The 22,329-nt window shown below is 41.4% G+C and overlaps 2 protein-coding genes across 15 annotated transcripts in view; one reads left to right on the top strand and one right to left on the bottom strand.

Annotated features, from left to right (window-relative positions):
- The window catches only part of megf6b (multiple EGF-like-domains 6b), a 54,039-nt gene extending 49,047 nt beyond the window's left edge, over positions 1-4,992 (top strand). For 2 of the 3 annotated variants that reach the window (XM_053673938.1, XM_053673939.1), the window contains 4 exons: positions 48-176; positions 2,816-2,944; positions 3,387-3,515; positions 4,607-4,986. In XM_053673938.1, the coding sequence (XP_053529913.1) occupies positions 48-176; positions 2,816-2,944; positions 3,387-3,515; positions 4,607-4,677 (458 nt within the window). In that variant the 3' untranslated portion in view covers positions 4,678-4,986. Of the gene's footprint in view, positions 1-47; positions 177-2,815; positions 2,945-3,386; positions 3,516-4,606 lie in introns of all 3 variants that reach the window. The other variant, XR_008393147.1, reaches the window with a different exon arrangement.
- A 941-nt stretch (positions 4,993-5,933) lies between these two features.
- Positions 5,934-22,329, bottom strand: part of kcnab2a (potassium voltage-gated channel subfamily A regulatory beta subunit 2a) — a 78,487-nt gene continuing 62,091 nt past the window's right edge. For 11 of the 12 annotated variants that reach the window (XM_047149581.2, XM_047149580.2, XM_047149577.2 and 8 more), the window contains 10 exons: positions 20,515-20,559; positions 19,944-19,988; positions 19,054-19,097; positions 18,123-18,209; positions 16,167-16,252; positions 15,873-15,993; positions 14,962-15,056; positions 12,776-12,896; positions 10,261-10,349; positions 5,934-9,417 (listed from right to left, as the gene is read on the bottom strand). In XM_047149581.2, coding sequence (XP_047005537.1) covers positions 9,328-9,417; positions 10,261-10,349; positions 12,776-12,896; positions 14,962-15,056; positions 15,873-15,993; positions 16,167-16,252; positions 18,123-18,209; positions 19,054-19,097; positions 19,944-19,988; positions 20,515-20,559 — 823 coding nt within the window. In that variant the 3' untranslated portion in view covers positions 5,934-9,327. Of the gene's footprint in view, positions 9,418-10,260; positions 10,350-12,775; positions 12,897-13,720; positions 14,833-14,961; positions 15,057-15,872; positions 15,994-16,166; positions 16,253-18,122; positions 18,210-19,053; positions 19,098-19,943; positions 19,989-20,514; positions 20,560-22,329 lie in introns of those variants that run through there. The other variant, XM_053673937.1, reaches the window with a different exon arrangement.

Raw genomic sequence — 22,329 nt, 5'->3', positions numbered from 1 at the left:
CTTCTTACTCTTCAGCGTAAGAGTACGTGTGTACGTGTGTGTTACAGCTTGTCCGGTGGGTCTGTATGGACCTCGGTGCCAGCAGCACTGCGAGTGTGTGAACGGAGCTCTGTGTCATCCCAGTAACGGACACTGCATCTGCCCTGCCGGATATCAGGGGTCACACTGCCAGAAAGGTAACTACATGGTTACACATACGCACACACACACACGTTCAGAAAATAAATGTGTGCTGTATTTGAATCATTTTCACTGCCCTGACACTAAGTGTAGGAGTTCAACAATAAACATGGACAAATGTCCCTGTCCATCTACTGTTACCTACCACAACAAATCACACACTTATATCCTAATCTAGACCGTTACTGAGCACTAATACTAACCGGGCTTCCTGTCAGAGTTAAGTCTTCTAGTGTCTTTGGACTTTCTAAATTAGTAGACTTTAATGTTAGGTCAGAGTTTTTGATTTGAGACACAGATCATGACAACAGTCACGACGAATATTCATATATTTTATATATATATGTATGTATGTATGTATGTATGTATGTACAGTGAAGGAAAAAAGTATTTGATCCCCTGCTGATTTTGTACGTTTGCCCACTGACAAAGAAATGATCAGTCTATAATTTTAATGGTAGATTTATTTGAACAGTGAGAGACAGAATAACAACAAAAAAATCCAGAAAAACGCATGTCAAAAATGTTATAAATTGATTTGCATTTTAATGAGGGAAATAAGTATTTGACCCCCTCTCAATCAGAAAGATTTCTGGCTCCTAGGTGTCTTTTAAACAGGTAATGAGCTGAGATTAGGAGCACACTCTTAAAGGGAGTGCTCCTAATCTCAGTTTGTTACCTGTATAAAAGACACCTGTCCACAGAAGCAATCAATCTATCAGATTCCAAACTCTCCACCATGGCCAAGACCAAAGAGCTCTCCAAGGATGTCAGGACAAGACTGTAGACCTACACAAGTCTGGAATGTTCTACAAGACCATTGCCAAGCAGCTTGGTGAGAAGGGGACAACAGTTGGTGCAATTATTCGCAAATGGAAGAAGCACAAAAGAACTGTCAATCTCCCTCGGCCTGGGGCTCCATGCAAGATCTCACCTCGTGGAGTTGCAATGATCATGAGAACAGTGAGGAATCAGCCCAGAACTACACGGGAGGATCTTGTCAATGATCTCAAGGCAGCTGGGACCATAGTCACCAAGAAAACAATTGGTAACACACTACGCCGTGAAGGACTGAAATCCTGCAGCGCGCGCAAGGTCCGCTGCTCAAGAAAGCACATATACATGCCCGTCTGAAGTTTGCCAATGAACATCTGAATGATTCAGGGGACAACTGGGTGAAAGTGTTATGGTCAGATGAGACCAAAATGGAGCTCTTTGGCATCAACTCAACTCGCCGTGTTTGGAGGAGGAGGAATGCTGCCTATGACCCCAAGAACACCATCCCCACCGTCAAACATGGAGGTGGAAACATTATGCTTTGTGGGTGTTTTGCTGCTAAGGGGACAGGACAACTTCACCGCATCAAAGGGACGATGGACGGGGCCATGTACCGTCAAATCTTGGGTGAGAACCTCCTTCCCTCAGCCAAGACATTGAAAATGGGTCGTGGATGGGTATTCCAGCATGACAATGACCCAAAACACACGGCCAAGGCAATAAAGGAGTGGCTCAAGAAGAAGCATATTCAGGTCCTGGAGTGACCTAGCCAGTCTCCAGACCTTAATCCCATAGAAAATCTGTGGAGGGAGCTGAAGGTTCGAGTTGCAAAACGTCAGCCTCGAAACCTTAATGACTTGGAGAAGATCTGCAAAGAGGAGTGGGACAAACTCCCTCCTGAGATGTGCGCAAACCTGGTGGCCAACTACAAGAAACGTCTGACCTCTGTGATTACCAACAAGGGTTTTGCCACCAAGTACTAAGTCATGTTTTGCAGAGGGGTCAAATACTTATTTCCCTCATTAAAATGCAAATCAATTTATAAAATTTTTGACATGCGTTTTTCTGAATTTTTTTGTTGTTATTCTGTCTCTCACTGTTCAAATAAATCTACCATTAAAAGTATAGACTGATCATTTCTTTGTCAGTGGGCAAACGTACAAAATCAGCAGGGGATCAAATACTTTTTTCCCTCACTGTATGTATGTATGTCACTGACATAATAAAAGGTTCAAATGACAAGTTAGAGTAGTCCTACATTATAAATCTAGAATTTAAAAAAATTTGGAAAAAAAAAAGAAAGAAGGTAAGGTGCTCAAGGCTTGGGGTCATTTATCCAAAAGGTTTAGGAAGCTCTGAGTTAACTGAAATTGTAAAATTTAAGCATCAGTTAAGCATAATAAACCTCCTGCTGCTATAATTAATAAACATTTTCAATTGATTAAAATTCCTCATGTGGCTAATAAAGCAAATCTTCCTCTTACTGTTCTAAAAGTTCTCAATTTTAACACTAATTTATAGTTCAGTAATTTAAAAGGTTGTTAAGCTCATTAATTAAAGGATGCTTCTAGCATAGCTTTGTTAATATTTTAGTAAGAATGAATAAATACATTATTTAAACAATTATAAAAAATAAGATTCTCAACAATAATCCTAGAAACCCGCGGCCTTCTAAACGTTCCCGTGTCCCCAGTTTTATTACGTATTCATTAAATGAAACTAAGTTTGAAGCTTGTGTGTATTATATATACATTTTTATTTTGTGTAATTGTTAAGCTCGGACACGCATCATTAAGGAAACAGAGTCGTGTTCCTGTTGGCAGTGTAAAGGAAATTAAAATCAGAAACCCCTTTTCAGAGTGTGAGCAGGGCACGCACGGGCCGAACTGTTCGAAGACGTGCGACTGCGCAGACGACACGCCGTGTGACCCCGTGAGCGGCGCGTGCGCGTGCGCGCCGGGGAAAACCGGACTCAGGTGTGATGCAGGTGAGCTTCCTGGATTTTTATTACAGAGCAGGGCTGTTCAACTTTACTAACAAGGGAACCGAGTTACGAGATGATTAGGCTAGGTACTGGATGTAGGTGTATATCGAGTAAACTACCACAGCACGGCAAAAAAACAAAACCAAAATAAATGAGCAGGTGAAGACGTACTAAACAAAGGGATAAAGTTATCTAATTTTTTATATAACAAATATAAGCCCATTAATCCTATTTTTAGACACACCTCTTGACCAATCAGATTGGATCATTAAACCGTGCTGGGGTATAAATAAAATTTGTGTGCGCAGATTACTAAAGCAGCTCTTGAGAGGTTATTCTGTATCTCGTGCGCGCGTGCGTGTGTGCGTGTGTGTGCGTGCGTGTGTGTGCGTGCGTGTGTGTGTGTGTGTGCGTGCGTGTGTGTGTGTGTGTGTGTGTGTGTTAGACTGTCGAGTGAACCGGTATGGACCTGACTGCTCATTAAGCTGCGAGTGTGAGAACGGGGCGCAGTGTGACAGCCGTACCGGTCGCTGCACGTGTGTGAAAGGTCGGATCGGCGCCACGTGTTCAGAAGGTAACGGTTGCTGTATTTACACGTTCTTCTTTCTTAAGGTTTCTTCTCGATCCTGAGTTAATAGAATACTGTACAAACTGGAAAAGTCTGAGCTGTTAAATGAACCCGTTTTCAGCCTGTAACACGCTATGACTTGATCTTTAATCTTTTAACCAATCGCTTTGTTTTTTTCTCCCCTCTGCTCATAACATTTAATGGCATTTTTACATTTCTCATCCATGTTCAGAAGGATATTAGCGGAAGTTATCAAAATAGTGAGACTTGATGGATTTATGTTGGACTTTATACTCCTTGCAGTTAGAAAGTTATTTCTCAACTAAAGACGAGGCTTTTGGGTTCATTAACTATGCACATTGAGCATATTTGGTTAGATGAAGGCTCATTTACATGAATAAAAGTAAACGTGTGAAAACCTCACCCCTACAGAAAACACTTTAAAGATTATAATCATTATTATTAATCTACAGTTAATTACTATGTTGTTTATGGAAAAAATACTTTCCGAAATGCAAAATTATAAGCAGAGACCATGTTGTACTGAAACTAGGGATGCATTGATATTGATCCAGATACTGACCCGAAACCGGTTCATAAATCTGAATAAACATGTTCCGATACCGTGTGATGCTACGTGACCTAGTGAATGCCGCTGCGCTAACGAATGGACGACAAAGATATAAATAACCCGATCACACAGAACTCAGCATGAGACACTTTACTTACCGCTGTACAGAAGCGCTGAAAGAACCCGCTTCACTGCAACCCTACTCCATCAGCGCCAACTAACGCAGCTAGCTAATGCACTTAGGAAGAAGAAGAAAGCATTTATTGGTCACATATACATTACAGTACAGTGAAATTCGCACGTCCCAGCTTGTTAGGAGTCAGCCGTGATGCGGCTCCTTTCTGGAGCAGAACGGGTTAAAGAGTCCAAAAAAAATAGTGCCGGGACTCGAACCTGTGACCTTCTGATCAGTAACCCAGAGTCTTACCTACAGTATTGAACCACCACTTAAGTAAAAAATGAACCTGTTAACGATACGAAGGATGAGATGATCATGAACACAAACGTGATCTATTGGTATCGACAGACGGAGCTCCGGCACTGAGCAGCTGCGACAGACGAGAGGAGGAGAAGTCGCGCCTGAACAACTCCTTATAGCGCCGCACCTTGAAAGAGTGAATCAGGAAGAGAAAGAAATGCACAAGTGGAGAGATCTGATCTTCCTCTGGCGCTCCACTCAACTGTTTCAGCTCTGCATGAAGAGGACGGTGAGGGAACAGACTCACACCACACTCAGAAGAGGGCAAAAAGCCACTCGTGTCGCGTGTGTTCTGTAAGCTGCAATGATCTCTCTCACTTACACACACGGCACTTTAACCCACATTTGTGTTTGTGTTCAGTGTTTCAGAAACAGTTCTGCTGTATGATCAGCAACTTCCTGTCCAAAAAAACCCCTCCAAACCCCCCCCCCCCCCCCCCCCCCCCCACACCAATCACATGAAACTCGTTCTCCGTTTCAGGACACATGAGATTTATGATTGTTATATTTGTTACACTGTCCTTTATTTATATCTGGAGACGGATAAACAAACAGACGCAGAGATTCTCTTGGAAAAAGAGATGGAAGAGCACACTTGGAATTTAAAACTGCTCCAAAATACCCCAAAATGTTGTGGTTCTCTATATTTTAAATTTTTTTAATAATACCAGGACACATGTCTGATATTTGCTTCTGTAGGTTTTTGCACAGAGGCTAATGAGGCTAACAGGCTACCTGCTGGCCAGTGTGTGAGTCCTCACACTCCTTACATTAGGTTTTTCTGTAATAAAAAAAAAAAAGACTGCTGAGGAAGGAACTAATTTCACCAGGTGAAGTGTTTCCCAGACCACCCCCCACACGACTCTCTTACAGTGTCTTTAGCCTCATTAGCAGCTCTTGCAGTGTTCCTCAATGCTGGGAGAATCATCTATCATCTAAAGATAAAAATATATAATACAATGAGCAAGTGGTTCACAAGCATTAAGTCATAAGATAAAGTGGGAAAAAGTTGTTCATATTGTTTATTCATGGTGCTATTTTGCTCTGTTCACTACAATCTCTTTACAATGAGGCATTTTTATAATAATTTACTTGTCTTGAGTTTATAATCAGCAGTGGTGTGCTATAATAATAAAAATAATAAATATGCAGTGGCCTTATGTAAGGTCTGATCAAGGTTTTATTGTGTTTTCCAGTAGTTTTTATTCTATATAAAAAGGTTTTTGATGTATTTTTATATGATAGACATGTACATTTTTTTACTGTATTGATGTAAATAATAATAAAAAAGTCACTTAAATCCCAGTAGCTGGATTGTCTTCATTTTTTTACATCTTCAACGTGTAAAGAAAAAAAGCAAACAGGACAAGAAGGCTGATTTTCAGTCATTAATATTTTATAATTTCCATTTCATAGATACTGAAGCTGTACATTTCTAAATTCCAATTCAAGCACAATGCAGTTAGCAATGCCTGCCAATGAAAGTAAAAAAAGAAAAGAAAAAAAGAGAAAAATAAAAGGCCAAAGTGAACACAACCATTTATATGTATATATATGTACAAAGGTCAAACTATATACAGATCTCTGTCTCGACATACAGTATCTCTCCACGTGCGGGTGGAAATGTAAGCTTGCCGTTGCATACATTATACAGAGTTCTTCAAAATGCATATTCAGTGCAAATAGATGCTCATCAAATCAGGGCGACGAAGAATGCTAAAAAAATAAAATCCCTTTTTTTTCACCCCGTTTTAAACCTTGCCTTTATCCTTCAAATAATGAACATAAAAAATAATTTCTCAGCACATAGCGGATGATGGTTAAGCACTCATCCTCGGTCCATCCGGCCACGCTCTCGGCATTTCCACTCCAGGTATAAACAACGTAAAAAGGCGTTTCACGTAGAAACATTAAAGCACTGTTCTGGGTCTCGTTTTTACTTCGGGAGATGAGAAGCACGACACGTTTCCCTAGGGAACGAGTTCGACAGCAAGCCAGTACCACTGAGTGATTATTTGTTTTTATTTACTTATCAAATGCAGTACTTACTTATGACCACGTGTGGCGCAAGTGCACTGAAGAACGCTGTACTAATTTGCCCACCGCCGACACACGCGCGCGCGCGCACACACACACAGTAATGCCCTTCTTTCCTGAGAAAATCTCAAACACAGAAACAGGGCGACGCCATAAAACGCACAAAGAAACGAGACGTTTGACGTTTCCACAAAGTAAAAAAAACAAAAACGACACTTAACATCAACAACTTATTTTTTTTATTTGAACGATTCAGAATCGGTTTCCACAACGTCCTAATTTCACACACAGCCGCTACACACAGCAGGAGAACCGGGTCTACTGTATGGAGCACGGTGACGCGTACTGTCTAAAACTAAACCACAGCTAAAAGATTTGACCTCGATCTTAATCTAATCTAACATTTATACAACTCGCTTCCGAACAAATATCAACGTTCATCTGATTTTTAAAGTCTACCGATTTAAGTCCGGCTTGACAGAGAAAAAATAAGCACAATAAATGATATAGAGATGACAGAAAGCTGCTCCAGTTTCCTAAGAGCGACGTACACGTTTGTTTCCCATCGTGCGATAAAGCAATTTAAAATAAACCCTGACAGGGTTTCTGGTGAAAGCTTTGTGAAGCGAGACCGAAGGCACGTTCACGCGTACAGCGACTCGGGGCAACAAAGAAACCGGAGGCCGTTTGTTTTCAACAAGCGTCTGTGATCGTCCGCAACTAGATGTGGGCGTGTCCGGTGACACGACAAAGTGGAGAAAAGTTTAACTTTATGCAATTGTGGTTGAAGACTTTAGAAGATCCGCCATGCCGCCTGAGTGTCCAGTACATGCACCTTTAAGACAGCCTCATGCATCACAAGTCGCCGTACTATAAAGTCACGTTCCACTCTTTCACAACAAATCTTATAGTTTTCTTGCCGCTAAAATGAAACATTCTGGAGGGAGAGCGTTTATACCTCAAATTCACCAGTGTGTAAATGCATCACATCCTATGAAACGAAGGAGAAGTGTGAGGGCTCTACCATCACGGCCATCTTACCTGCTGCGAAAGCGGAAGCGCCAGACTGTCCGAGTCCACGAGACAATTTGGACCTGCAGGCAGCAGGGCGGATCACGTGCGCTCGACTGTCTTCAAACACGTTGGTTGTCGCAATGTGAGCATACATGCATAAATTTGCATAAAGGTAAACTTTCTCTTTTTTGGACACACCCACATCTAGTCACCGACTGTCACGGACGCTTGTTGAAAATAAATACTTTGTCGCTGCAAGTGCGAACGTAGCGTCACGCAAGCAAATGTGTGTCTCGGTTAAAAAAACAAACAACAAACAAAAAAAACAACCTAAATCGATCGACCAAATGTAAAAAAAAAAAATCTACGTATATATACACACACACGCACACACGAATCGTGTAATGGCTGAAGAGCGCATGCTTCGGGGAAAATGGTCGTCATGCAGTCGGGGAGAAGTTTCGTTACAATTCGGAAAGAATTATCTGTTGGTCGTTTTCCTTCAAATTTTATCTGAACTCGGTGTTACATGGTGCAGAAAAGATCTAACGACATTCTTAAGATATACGGTGCAAGTGTATAAACGTGTTTATATCAATACGCCACGTATCCTGGCCAGAGTGAGTACATACGCGAGAGGAGATATGTGATATACATGATATGATATAGAGTAAGGAAATAACAGGAAGTACATGCTGTTAAATGACAGCTTCAGACAGGAGAGATTACAGCGAGACGTTATAGATGGAGCTGGGATATATTCTTTGGCTTCAGCCACGTGTAAATGACGCCAGATCTTAAAACGGTAACGTCCAGCGTCTAGAAGTGAGAGACAGCATGCGCTCCTATTCACAATGCGCATCGCGTTCCTGAGCAGGCGAGACGCAGAACGCCACTCAACGCTCTTCCAGATCAGCAGTAACCACTAAAGCTCTAGAGAGATTTGAGAAATAATTCCATAACATTAGGATTACCACTGCGGTTGTATTTCAGGGAGAGAAAATAACAAAAAATGATGCTCGTATATCTGTTTAGACACCAGTGCCTCCCATAGCCACTCCTTCAGATGGACTCTTAAAGTGCTGATTGGCTCATCTGCGAAGGGGGCGTGTGCAATCGTGACGCAGACGACACAGTGAATGGTTTCGGCAAGACAGACCTCATGAGTGACTATGGGAGATGTGCGACGAATCATGAACTGATCACCCAAATGTAAGCGCTGCAGTATTTATTTATTTTTACATATTTATTTTTGGTCAAATATGCATTGGAGTATCAAAAACAATGCGCAGAGGAAAACGGAATATTTCCTACAGCCAAGCAAGCGTGTGCTATTTTTTTTCACTTTCTTTTTTTTTTTGTGTAATTTTTTATTTATTTGTTTTTTAAATTAACGTCAGCTTTCTATTAAATTGTAATGATCCTCCCAGGTAGGTAGGTCCGGCTCTTTCCTTTTCTCCGTGAATATTACTCTCTAGTTTTTTTTTTTTTTTTTTTTTTTTTTTTTAAACCTCGTGTGTATTTTTTGTGATGTTTTGTTTCATCGTTCCCTGTATGTGTCTACACGGCTCCCCCTGCAGGGTCGGGGTGTAACCTGCCGGTCTCATGCGCTGCTTACTCATTCAGTAAAAGCTCAAGCAAACAGAGGAACAGGCAAAGGGGCTAGGTGCAGGGCGACCCCTGGGCTTCACACACACACACACGCACGCACGCACACACTACGAGCGATAGTCCTTTTTACTGTAGGGCTTGTTCCCCAGTATGCTGTCCACCTCGTGCACGATGGAAGAGGACAACTTCGGGAGGACCTGCGGAAACAAATGGCGCAGTTATTTGGCTGAACGCTTTCCACAGAGCATGCTTTCACAAAATAAGCGCCCTTTAAAGCGTGTTTAAAGTGACACGACACACCTGAACTGGAATCATACCGTGCTGATTGAGCTCTGAAAGGTTTACGTTAACGCGCCTGATCTAATTAGCATTTCTATGGCGACAGGTCGTTTACGGGGACTTGTAAATCATTGATGTGGTCAAGTTTTTGTAAAGACACGTTTACGGAAGGAGTCTCCAGTGTCAGCGCTTTGTTAACAGTAAGTAACCAAGTTTTCCGACATCTCCAGGACAGGAGTTTATCCTTATGCTTTCTGTGTTCTGTTCACACACGCAGAGAGAGAGAGAGAAAGAGAGAGAGAGAGAGAGGGGAAAGAGGCTGGTGAGGGAAGGACTGTTATCAGCTTCTATAACATAAGTGAGAACTTGTTTTGCAGGCATGAAATGTAACTATAAATGGATAAAGTAAACTTTTTCATTAATAAAATTTGGAATCGTTATCAAATTGCTGTGGTATAAGAGGAATAAAAGTCCAGGACGTGCTGTAAGAGTAAAATAATACACTTCGGTGTTAACAGTATCTTTGCTTCATCACACCACCCCGTCATCGATTATTTTCCTTTAACAGCATGACACGGAGCGGATTTCTTTATTTCTTACATATAGCCTGGCTCAGGTGTGCTGGAGGTAGAAGAGAACTGAAACTTGGACTGGCGTGAGTGTTATAACAGTGCTGTGTCGAGAGGCAGAATTCAGATAGCAAAGCAATAAATAAGGAAGAAACAGAAACTGAAAGCCACTCTGGTGTGTGTAGTTCTCACCTGTATCGCGCCTATATTCTCCATGAGCTGTTCCGTGTTGGAGGCTCCTAAGAGCACAGAGCTGACTCCTTCATTCCTTAGGCACCACGCTGCAGAGGATCAGCACATAATCACACCCAATACAACACTAGCACACACACACACACATCTAACTCTCCCGCTCGCCCACACACGTCCATAACAAGCGCAAACGTTTCTAACACCGCAAAAAATAAAGCCATTTCCAAAATTAAAACACACTGAAGCTAACTCTACCACCCCCACACACACACACACAAATACCAGCCGTCAGACCACACCGTTACCATGGCTCCCAACACCGGGGCAGAGAGAATGTATTTTTTTCTCGTTTGTGAGAGAAATCGCAGCGTTGGAACGGAGAGGTTTGGAGTCGGAGGTGAGAGAAGCCATGTGCTGACCGCTGCAGCTCCCGAAGGACGACGCATGCAACACCTCTCTCTCTCTCACACACACACGGAGGAAACTCTGCGGGGATCTGACTCCTCAAGTGTGTGACATGTACTGTGTGTGTGTGTGTGTGTGTGTGTGTGTGCCAGCCATCTGTGGTTCTTGCACACTGTGTGTTGTGTTTGTGTGAACAAGAGCAGACACGGTGTTTGTGTAAATTTATCATCAGAACTGCACGTGACTAGCAGAAATGAGATCTGCTTAGAGTTCACTCTTTTAGATTAACCTGAATTATATATATATAAAAAACAATTAAATCAACAGTTACTAATCTTATTTATATATTTCATTAATAATGCAGGTGCTTGTCATTATCTACAGCACAGTAATAATAATAGAGAGAGCGTGTGAGAGACAGTGTGAGAAATACAGAGAGACGGTGAGAGAGAGAAAGACAGAGAGAGAGAGAGAAAGCGTGAGAGGTACAGTGTGCGTCTGTGAGAGAGAGACAGAGAGAGAGACAGAGAGAGAGAGAGAGAGAGTGAGATAGGAAGAAAGCGAGAGTGTGAGAAAGTGTGAGAGACAGTGTAAGATAGAGACAAAAAGAGAAAGAGTGAGAGAGACACAGATACAGAAAGAGAGACCGTGTGTGTATGTGAGAGAGAGAGAGATTTGAGTTTCTGAGTAAAAGTGGTGTAAATCTGCTCAGTCCGTACTTCAGTAAATGTGCTCCAGCTTTGTCTCTACAGTGCAGCTGTATGGATGTGTAAGGACCAGTATGAAGTGTATAGACCAGTATGGACCTGTAAGGAACTGTATGGACCAGTATGGCAGTGCTGTTGGCTTGCAGCTGGGTCGCAGAAACAGGGATTTATGGAGTTCAGGAGGAACTGACTGTGGGGAAGCAAGGGCGTAATCAGTAACAAGTAATCAGAACTGTAGGTAGTTGCCTAGCTAACTAGCACCATCCGACTACTGAGAGTAAAAATTTAGATGAATTAGCGAACAGAGCTCCGCTCTTCTTAACGAAAGGGCGAGCAAGCTAAGCAGCAGTAAATTGGCGTAGTTAAAATACATCACCTTTTCTCCTCGAGTCCGTACAGATAGATTTTATTCTGAAATAATAATAAAATAATAACGTATTTGTCACTGTTGCCAAATGCTTATGTTTACTGTGAAAATTATCTACAGGCTAAAATCATGATAGTGACTGTAGATTTGCGTTCAAGGATTTAGATGTAAATTAAACCCTAAACTCTCAGAATTAATAAGTAATTAATAAACTCAGATTGTAATATTATTATTCACTGAAACTCTTTCTTGCACAACATTTAAGTGTTTTACAAAGTTAACTCAGAGGATATTTTTTGTATATATATTCATTCTTAATATACATTTTTTATTTTTATCTGTACATGCTTGTTTTTCTACGATTACTGTAACACTGCAATTTTCCTCAATTTATATATCAATTTATATATTCATCTCTCGAGCTTCTCTATATTCCCATCTGTCTGACTAGTTAAGTGAACTTTTTTTTTTGAAACTCCATCTCACTTTACACTCCAAGGCCACGCCCACAGATCCACGTACATATACTGGGACTTTCTGGACTGACAGGTCAGTAGGACCGCCTACTCGTACCGATCGGGTGGATAATCTTACACTTATATCCCGATTTCTGTAAAACTGTTAAAGCTGCCTGATTGAAAGGTTTTTTAATTAGAGGTGGCTTTTGATTTGAATTATTGGAAGTTTTATACTGGTTACGCCCCTGGTGTGTGTGAGAAATTCGATACCAGGTGCTGGACTGAGAGGTGGCAGGACTGAGAGGTGGATTAATCTTGGGGAGTATGGGAACAGGGTACTGGGGAATCACTGAATGTTATGTCAGGCTGCAGAGCTTTAGGATAGAATGGACTGTAAGAGATGAAACACACACCCACACACACACAGCTACACACACACACACACCCACCGGTTTTTGGGCTGAGAATATAGGATGGAAGTGTGAATGCGTGTTGAGGGGCGGCGGAGAGAGCGAGGTTCAGGACGGACGGACAGACAGACAAAAAGAGAGAGAGCGGCAGTGTGTGTGCTTGCGTACCGATGGCGAGCTGTGGCAGCGTGCACCCCAGCCGCTCGGCGATGGCCTGCAGCTCTTTCAGCTTCGTCTGCTGACGCCGGCCCTCCTCGCTCAAGATCTTGTCCTTCAACCACTGGTAGCCCTGTTAACGACACAGCACACCTGCTCAAAAACAAGGGCCGTGTCCACGCACGCTAGCACGCCGCTGCTCCCCTCTCTCTCACACACTCACTCACTCACTCACTCACTCACTCACTCACTCACTCACTCACTCACTCACTCACTCACTCAGCAGCGCCTGCGTGAACAAGGGCCTGTTTTTAAACACGTGACTCTGTCTTTCCCAGCACTGGACACAGGCAGAACCTCCTGCACACTTTCTTCTGCCTGTACAGCTTTAAAGGAGCGGTTAGGCAAAAAATCTCCATTTCAACTATTTTCCTCTCACCTTAAATGGAAGCAATCAGCCGATACGCATTTGGTGTCTAACTCTACGTTCACGCTAACGAGTGACACGTCGAATGCAGTTTGTCACTTGTGGGTGTGGCCTGATTTATACACACCACTTAAAAAAAAAAAAAAAAGACAAAAATCCCCCCCAAAAACACATTAAAGTTACGCTCCAGCTTCGAACTAGCTTCGTTCTCAGATCAGTGACGTAGGCTCACCAGAGGCACCAACGACCTCTGCTACTTCATCGTTATTTTTCTTCGTAACATCTCTACACACGTTTAATAAGAGGTCATACAGGACAGGATAAGATGAAAACAGACGTTTTTTGCTTCTAAAGTTTTGCTCTGTGGAGAACTGAAGAAACGCCGGACCGAGTCGTACTTAATTTGCGACTGTTTTTCACCATTTCACTAACTCTTACTTCTTCAGTCTTTTATTGATCCCGTCCAAAGTTTTTTGAGACGTGTTACGGCCATGAAATTCAAAAACTACCCTTTTAAAAAAAAAAAAAAAAAATTAAAACGGTCCATTTCCTCAGTTTAAACATTTGATATGTTTTCTCTGTTCTATTGTGAATAGCATACGGGTTTATGAGATTCGCAAATCATTGCGTTCTGTTTTTATTTACATTTCACACAGCATCCAAACTTTTTGGAATCGGGGTTGTATATTGTAATAATTGTATAACAGTGTTGAAGTTTTGCTAAGTAAGCTGCAACAAAAGACGCTTCATTAAAAAAAAAAAAAAAAAAGCTTTTAAATGACCAGTCAGTCAAACGAGCTTGAAAGATGATGATGATACTTAGAAAAGTCTATAGTGCTGTTTATATTATATATGATACAATACCGATATCGTGTGATCGTATCGCCCGGCCTGACATCGATGAACTACATTAAAAGATCGGAAGATCGGCTACATTTAGGACAAATGGAAAATTGTATAAAAACGTGTTTTGCCAACCGGATTCCTTTAAGACTTTAACACACACACACACACTGAAGAGTGTTCATCACTGAACCCTTTGTCAAATTTCTACTGATTAAATACATCAAATAATTATAATCAGCCTGTATATTAGTGTGTGTGTGTGTGTGTGTGTGTGTGCTGGGACAGCAGTATACGATTGGTTAAGATTAACAGTGGGAAGGGTTGAGTCTGTTTGATGATCCAAGCACTCATAGATCTGAAAAAAACACAAGATCCATCACTGTCCAGATCACCAGCACAGCGTCGGTTTGCACGGGATCGTACACACAGGTGAGAGAACAGAGTGAGCGTGGTGTTCGAGCACTGAGAACACGGGGAAGTGAGGGACGAGGTGAACGCTCCAGCCAAGACCAACAGCGATACGATGCTGCATGCTACTCACTCAATCACTCACACACACACACACTACTGCACTGGACAAATTCAGGACTTGTGTGAATGTGAGTGAGTGAGTGAGTGAGTGTGTGTGTGTGTGTGTATGAAAATGATCAGCAGGGTCTAAATGTCCTCCTCAGAGTTACCACAGAGACACAGCGGTCACATGACAAATCTGCTCTGAAGGCTCATGCCACAACTAGGACAAAAACATTCACAGACAAACACACATCCACAAGGAAAAAACACCCAAAGCTAGAACCTGGAAGACACGAACACATCCATTAGAACACCGACGACACACACAAACATGACACGAAGCCACAAATGTTGCAGAAATATAGAGGAAAAAAACATGAAGGGATAGAGAGACCGATGTGAAACGGAGTACCTTGAGAGAGGCGCGGGAGTACGGAGGAACGCCACTGTCGTATTTCCCTGAGATGATCCCACAGGCTAGCGGGGACCACGTCATTGCCCCTACACCTGAAACACACACACACACACCTGTTTTTCCTACATGGAACATTTTGCTCCCTCAGACCAGATTAGCTAGCTGTGGTCGTAGAAAACTAGCACTGGATAGATATTTGGGTCTGCACGCTGAAGCCTCTTATGTCGGTTAGTATTAATGCATTTCACCAGATGCTCCGATCATCCTCTTCAAAAGTTTACACTCCCCTGGCTCTTAATGTATCCTGTGTTGCCTTCTTGAGCATCAGTGAACGTTTGCAGCTTTTCTAATAGTCGTGTACGAGTCCCTCAGTCGTCCTCAGTGTGAAAAGATGGATCTTAACATCATATAGTCACTGTTGGAAAGGGCTTAAATATGCAGAAGATGCTGGAAAAGTAAAGAATGTGCAGGACCTGGAGGATTTTTCTGAAGAACGGTGGCCGATTTAACTGCTCAGGACAAACAAGGGACTCATGAACAAATTATCACAAAACAAACACAGTCGCTGTTCATCCAGGTAACGACACAGTATTAATAATCGGGCGTACAGTGTGTAAACTTCTGAACCGGTTCATTTGAGTAAATTCAGTTATTATTGTGTCTTGTGGACTATATGTAAACATCTGTTATGTGAAATAGTTTATTCAGGGCAGAACTAAATTAAAAATAAATAAATAAATGTGATTATCTCCATCCCTCTTATTATTATTATTACAATTTTACAGATTCGACTTTTAATTATTTATATTTTTATAATTATATATATATTTATATTTTTTTTCATATATTCCTGGCTAAGTTTTTTGCGTGACCAACCCAGCAGGCTAACTAGAGAGCAAAACACTTACCGATCTTATGAAAAAGCTCGGGCAGCTGCACTTCGACCTTCTCTCTCTGGAACATGTGATACTCCGCCTGCTCGCAGATGGGGGGGATCTGGTTAAACTGCCGCGCCACAGAGTACGCTTCCTGCAAAACACCGTCAAGAATTATCGCGCAAGTGAACAGGATTGATGAACATGCAGCAGGTGGCTGAAAATGTGCTTTCGGACTAGCGCTATTTCCAAGACGTCTGATAACATCCGAGAGGTCAGGGAGGAGGAGTGAGCGTGACGGGACAGGATGAAGCTACAGTGACTCACCATTATCTCCATGGGACTCCAGCGGGACGTGCCCCAGTACATCGCCATTCCCTGATTGATCACGTGGGTCATCGCTCGCACCGTCTCTGCAAACCATCACAACAGATTGAACCAAATTCACACAACCAGTCCAATTTCTCATGGATCATTTCACCCCAGGAGAAAAATGCCCAAAAGAAACGAGATAGATTTTTTTCCCCTTCCTTGTAATAAGCACAGCCTTACTTTAATGATGTATTCGATAGACTGCACTGAAATGAGCTTGTAGCGCTAATCAATACATACAAAAATAAAGAGCTCCTGGGCTGAGCTCTGCGCTGGTGTGTGACCTCTGAAATTTTAAAAGGGCAGCAGGAATAACAAAATGGGGGGGGTGCCTCCGTCTAAAAAGAATAGTCAGGTTTTGTTGTGTAAGTACATGGATATGTTAAAATACGTAAGGCAGAGGTCTCCAAGTTCAATGAGGTCTTGATGATAAAGTTCACGCACATTTCCACAGCATTTATGTAAAAGCGAGATCTGCTAATTCTGGAAATGTTCACTGAAGATCATCTATAACACTCACGGTGAGGCATTTAGGAAGTTTAGATTTGATCATCCTGAACACCATCTACTGGGAAAAGGTCAAGAAAAGTAGACACTTCATCAAAAGTTAGCTAAGGTAGCTCACATCAACTAACCGTCTCTATGACGACAGTTTACAGTACGTCTCCTAAAATGAAGATCTGTTTATTCTTTTACTGAAGTAATGCGAGTAATTTTAGTCATCTTTCACTTTTAGTTACGTTTGTGTCATGCGCAGAAACTAGAAGTTCGCTCTCGATTGTCGCGACCGTGTCAGAAAAACGGTTCTCAGGGAAAACCGGTGGATGGGATATTGGATCCTGCAACAAGTCGCAAAGACTGGAAATTGGACTTGGAAGAGAAATCTATTCTTGGAACTGGAAATATTTACATATATGTTTTCTTTTTCTGTTTTTAAATCACATTTATACTTTAAATTATAAAGTGGATCTCTGTGCGAAAGATTTTAAAAGTGTTTCAGTTTAAAGTTGAGCAGTTTTTAAAGTAAACAATATGGGATGAGTATTGTTAAGCTGCATCAGTATCAGCTGATATTCCAGGTTATCAGAAAACGCCACAAGTCTATTCCTTCTTGTCACTAATTTGTGCGCCTCAAACAGGAAGGACGCTATTAAAGGAAAGCTATTTAAAATATTTGACCTTGCTGTGACCTTGATCCTGTTTGGATCAATCCCAAAATCTAATGGGTTATTCTGCTGGTTGCAGCGATAATTCGATATAAAGCGCTGGTTCGTGAGATATCGAGAGTCTCGGATGGACGGACGACCCGAGAACGGAGGCGTAAAGAGATATACTGTGGACGTATTGTGAGAGATACACAAACTCATTGTGTACAGTGATGGAAATAGTGACTAATATAATGTTAGATACTTCTAACGCTGCCTGAGAGGGAATCTGATTTCATATGGAGGTTTAAAGTTTAAAGCTGCTCCACTTCAGAGGATTTATGACCTGTTAAAAAACAAAAAACAACAACAAAAAAACAAACATACAAAAAAAACAGGATGCAGCCATTTTCACTGTTCAACTTCTTTCAACTTCCTCCATTATTAGACGGGCATTTTAATGTACGACATTTCCGAGTGGATAAACTGTTGATAAATTAAATGTTGGTGGAATAAATGGAATTGTTTTTGGCAGGAAAAAAAAAAAGACTACCCAACCCTCCCCAAAATAACAACAACAAAAAAAGATTCAAGTCAGTAGGAACATAACTTGAAACATAAAAACTTTAGGTCACTCAAATAAATAGACCGTTATATGTAAATATTTACATTAAGGTTAAACATATACACGAGACATTTTATTAATAAAAAGTGAATTTTTATACCGTTATAGTTATACTCTTCGTCAGCAGTGTCGCTGTCTCACCTTCCATGGGCGTGTTGGGGTCAGGTCTGTTAGCAAACACCACGTCCACGTACTCTAACTGCAATCTCTCCAGTGAAGCTTTTAAACCTGTGGAGTTTCACACGCTGCATTAACGCACGTTTAATCACCGTCACAGCCGTCAAGTCACATAACAGACCGGCACGTCACTGTCCGAGAACTAACCGCGAACGCCATGTCACTGCAGTAAACCCCTCCGTCTCGCTCGCACCCCATTACTGAGACATGTACACACACGTATTCATATTGTACAACATTTCCTTTTGTATATTAATGAGTGCAGTGTGTCGTCCTGATATAAACCCAAGAACAACAAAAAATAAAAACGTATCTTGCTTTAAAAAGCAACAACAATAATTTTAACATAAACCTACAGCGCGCTCCACTAATATTGGCACCCTTGGTAAATATGAGCAAAGGCGGTTGTGAAGAACTGTCTTTATTGTTTAACCATTGGATCTTTTGTTGAAAAAGATGCTAGATATTTTTAATGCAAGAAATTTAAATTCCGCCCCCGAACACGGTTAGATAGACTCCTTTTTTCTATATGTACTTGCTGTAACTTTAAGATGGTGTAAAATAATGCTGATAAATCATATTAATTAAGTACTTTTTGGAGATATTCTTATAACGATAAAAGAAAAAAGTAGGTCATGAAGGTTTAAACTTTAAGTGGCACAATATAGTAAAAATGAACAAACAAATAAATAAATGTAGAGTTTTATTTCAATAGACTTGTCATAAAACATGGCATCTTAAACATTTATATTTATTATTTGTACTGATATTGATATATAAGGGGTCACACTGAGCTTTTCTGTACTTCACTGTAACAGAAACCTTCAGTTCACAGATGATCCACTTCTCCTAGGAGCGAGAGACCTTAATTAAAAATGTCTGGAGTTAGACCCACCTTCTATTATATGCTTCCTGGAAAGTCCTCTTTCAGTCTCCGCCCTGGGAGAATGTTAAAAACAATGAGCTTCTATTACTCTCTTCAAAAAAAAATTCTAAAAATATAGTTTACCATAAGATCAATTTACACTCGTGAAATTAAACTGGATTAAATCACTGACATGAACTGAATGGCATTTTAATCACAGCACGTTTCACATTAAACACAAAACAGCTTCTCAGAGTGGGGTCCGGTGAAGCCCAGGGGTCCGTGAAGGGGCGTTTTCCTTTATTTAGTTATAGCGTTATAGAAATATATAGCGTTCCTATATATATTATTAAAGTTATTATATTAATTACTGGTGTTATTGTTAAACTGAACGGGTTTAATACAAACCTCAATAACTCAAACAGTAACATTAAATAAAATCAAATCTGTTCTGCGAGCGGAAAGTTTAAGAGGAGAGAGTCCTTTCTACAGCGTCAATAAACAGACAGAAATTCGTGTAAAAATGTAAACATCATCCTGTACCGAGCGGTTCCGTAGAACTTAATATACTATTAAAGGAGTCAAGTTTGCGGGAGCTGCCTCACCAGGATATCGATCGCATTGTTTATGTTTGCAAATATTAAGCAGATGGCTTTGAACTTTGACCCTTCCTGCCCTGTGTCCAAGACGCCGTATGCGTGCTACAATTCTTCGGATTGGAAATAAAATTGTGTCCCGTTACGTGCGTATTAATAGTTAATAACTATTTTATTACAGGGTTTGAAGGCTTATTTTTCCCTTAATGATAACCCACAACACTGTGTGTAATAACTTATTCAACTATTCTAACTCAGATACTCCGATTCTACAATATTGCACAGCACTATTAAAACAAAACCAAAGGATCAATAAGAACATACTTTCCACCCCAGAATATTTTGGTGGTGATCACTAAACTGGAGCGTCTGCAAAAAAAAAAAAAAAAAAAAAGAGAGCGAGAGAGAGAGAGAGAGAGATGGAGAGAACAGTACATGAAAAATGTTAATGACTGGTATTTAACAAAGCAGCTTAAACTACAAGATACAGAAAAAAATTTGATTAAAATGTCTCAAACACAAATAAATGCATGGCTTATTTTCAACACACACACACACACACACACACACACACACACACACACACACACGCACCTAGAAAGAACCATTATTTTCTACTTTATCGCTCGAGCCCAGACGTGACATCAGACAGCTTAGTTTCTACACTCTGATTTTTAATAAACGAGGAGACGCTTTAATTGCATTAAGAGATCAACAGCTAACAAACCGAACGTCTGATCCACAACCCAGTACTCAGTACTCAGATCCATAACCCAGTATTCTACGAGACGCTGCGGCGGCGCTGATGCTAGCATTAATGTTTCATGCACACGTCATATTGTTCTCATCCCACGGCTTTTCCACCGGATGGAGGAAATTAAAGATGTCGGCGTACCTCCATCCTTTCTTCTTTATGATGTTGCCCAACACTAACTCGGCCCTGAGAGACACAGAGAGAGAGAGAGAGAGAGAGAGAGAGAGAGAGAGAAATAAAACAGAAGTAGTGTTTTCTCAATTTCCTGTATTTACATAATGCTTTTTGGATGTCTTTATGCGCCCGCTGTTCGGTTCTGTATCGTCATTTACATCGCTCATGAACTTGAACTTTTGATGAACTTTTTGTTGTCTAAAGCCTGGTGCACACTGCACCGACAGACGCAGACAATCAACTTTTAAAAGTGTGTTGGATTTCTAGTGTTGGGAAACACTGATGTGGTGTTCACACTGCCTCAACACACGCCAGCTTTTAAACTTTTATACAGACACTCAGGCTGGTTTAAAAAGGATGATCCTTGTACCACAATAAAAACGTTATTATTACTAGCGTCTTTACGTGTCGTTCCGCTCCTGAAAAGACGACGCGTGACATGAAAGAGGTCGTGGGTGAAGCCGTGGTTGTTGGGACGTGAGAGACAGGGCGCTTACTTACACTCACACACAGAACTGCAGACAGAGGAGGTGCGGAGCGTTCAGAATTTTGCTCCCCCCCCAAGCAGTTTCGGTGACTCCGAGAAAGACAGCTTAAGCCCGGCTCTGTGGTAACCCAAGACCATTATTAGGTCATACGTTATGGACAATAATTTTTTTACGCAAATGTACGTTATAAACATTTGTCGCAATTTCGCTTCCTACTGTATGAAAGAGAATACGGAAAATGGCGTACGGTTAGCGGATGATCCTGTCTCTGCAGTATGAACTACAGTAGGATTTACTCTTTGGGCTGTGTGCATCGTTTTCAACTTTAATTTTTAACTTAACACACACACACACACACACACACACACACACACATTAGTACCTAGCTTAAGTTTGGGCTTTAACAAGGTTAACATGCACATAAAGTGGTTTAAAGGTGTTGAATTGATCCCGTATTTTGACCTTTTGAAACAGGAAGTGATTTATTTCCGTTACCAACATGCTAGACGACTGAGACGGATGATGGCGGATTGTGGAGACAAGGAAGACATCGTAAACACAAGGCTGGGTTTGTTTTTAGTAAGTAAGACTGTGTGTGTCCGTTGCCGTTGATGACGGATCATCTCCAGGAAGGAATTCATCAGCTGTAAACGTTACTTGTTTAGCATTATGGCACACAGACAGAATAGACGAAAAACAGAGATTCCTCAGTGTTTCATCTGATGAAAATGTTATCCATGAGTGCAGGAAGAGTCAGTGGAGTTACTATATAACTGTGTCTACAGCACCGGGACACCATCATTTAAATGCACGAGAAATAAGATGATGAACAGTAAGCACCATCAATGTTTTTTTTTTTAAAAATCATTCTGCATATCTTTTTCTCCTCATGCTCAGCTGAGCCCCGCTGCACTCCTGTCTCTTTTTACGGCAGTTAATAGGAGTGCCGTGGTTGCTAATTGGTCCCCGGAGTGTGTCTGATCAGAACCTGATATACGTACAAGCGGGAGCTCTAGCACGTGCTCAACACGTCAAACAGAACAAGCTGTCCTGCTGAAAACGTGGCGTTTTGATGTGGCCTCCTCAATCCGCAGCTCCCCGTCTCCTCCAACTTTAAAAGAGTCCATTTTCCTGTTCTGAACACCCCCTCATATCCGGCTGATCGTTCCACTCCATGGATGATGCCCAATTAGTCGGATTCTGTGGCCTGTTCTTGCCCTTCAGTCGTGATCTTTTCAGAGCGGCCAATCAGCAAGATTCTCACGTTATCCCCAGTTCTAACGGGAAGTTCTGC

The sequence above is a fragment of the Ictalurus punctatus genome, chromosome 21 (genome assembly GCF_001660625.3).
Source record: "Ictalurus punctatus breed USDA103 chromosome 21, Coco_2.0, whole genome shotgun sequence".
NCBI classification, from domain to species: Eukaryota; Metazoa; Chordata; class Actinopteri; order Siluriformes; family Ictaluridae; genus Ictalurus; species Ictalurus punctatus.
Note: the sequence above shows the minus strand (reverse complement) of the source record. Positions and strands in the feature narration are given on the sequence as shown.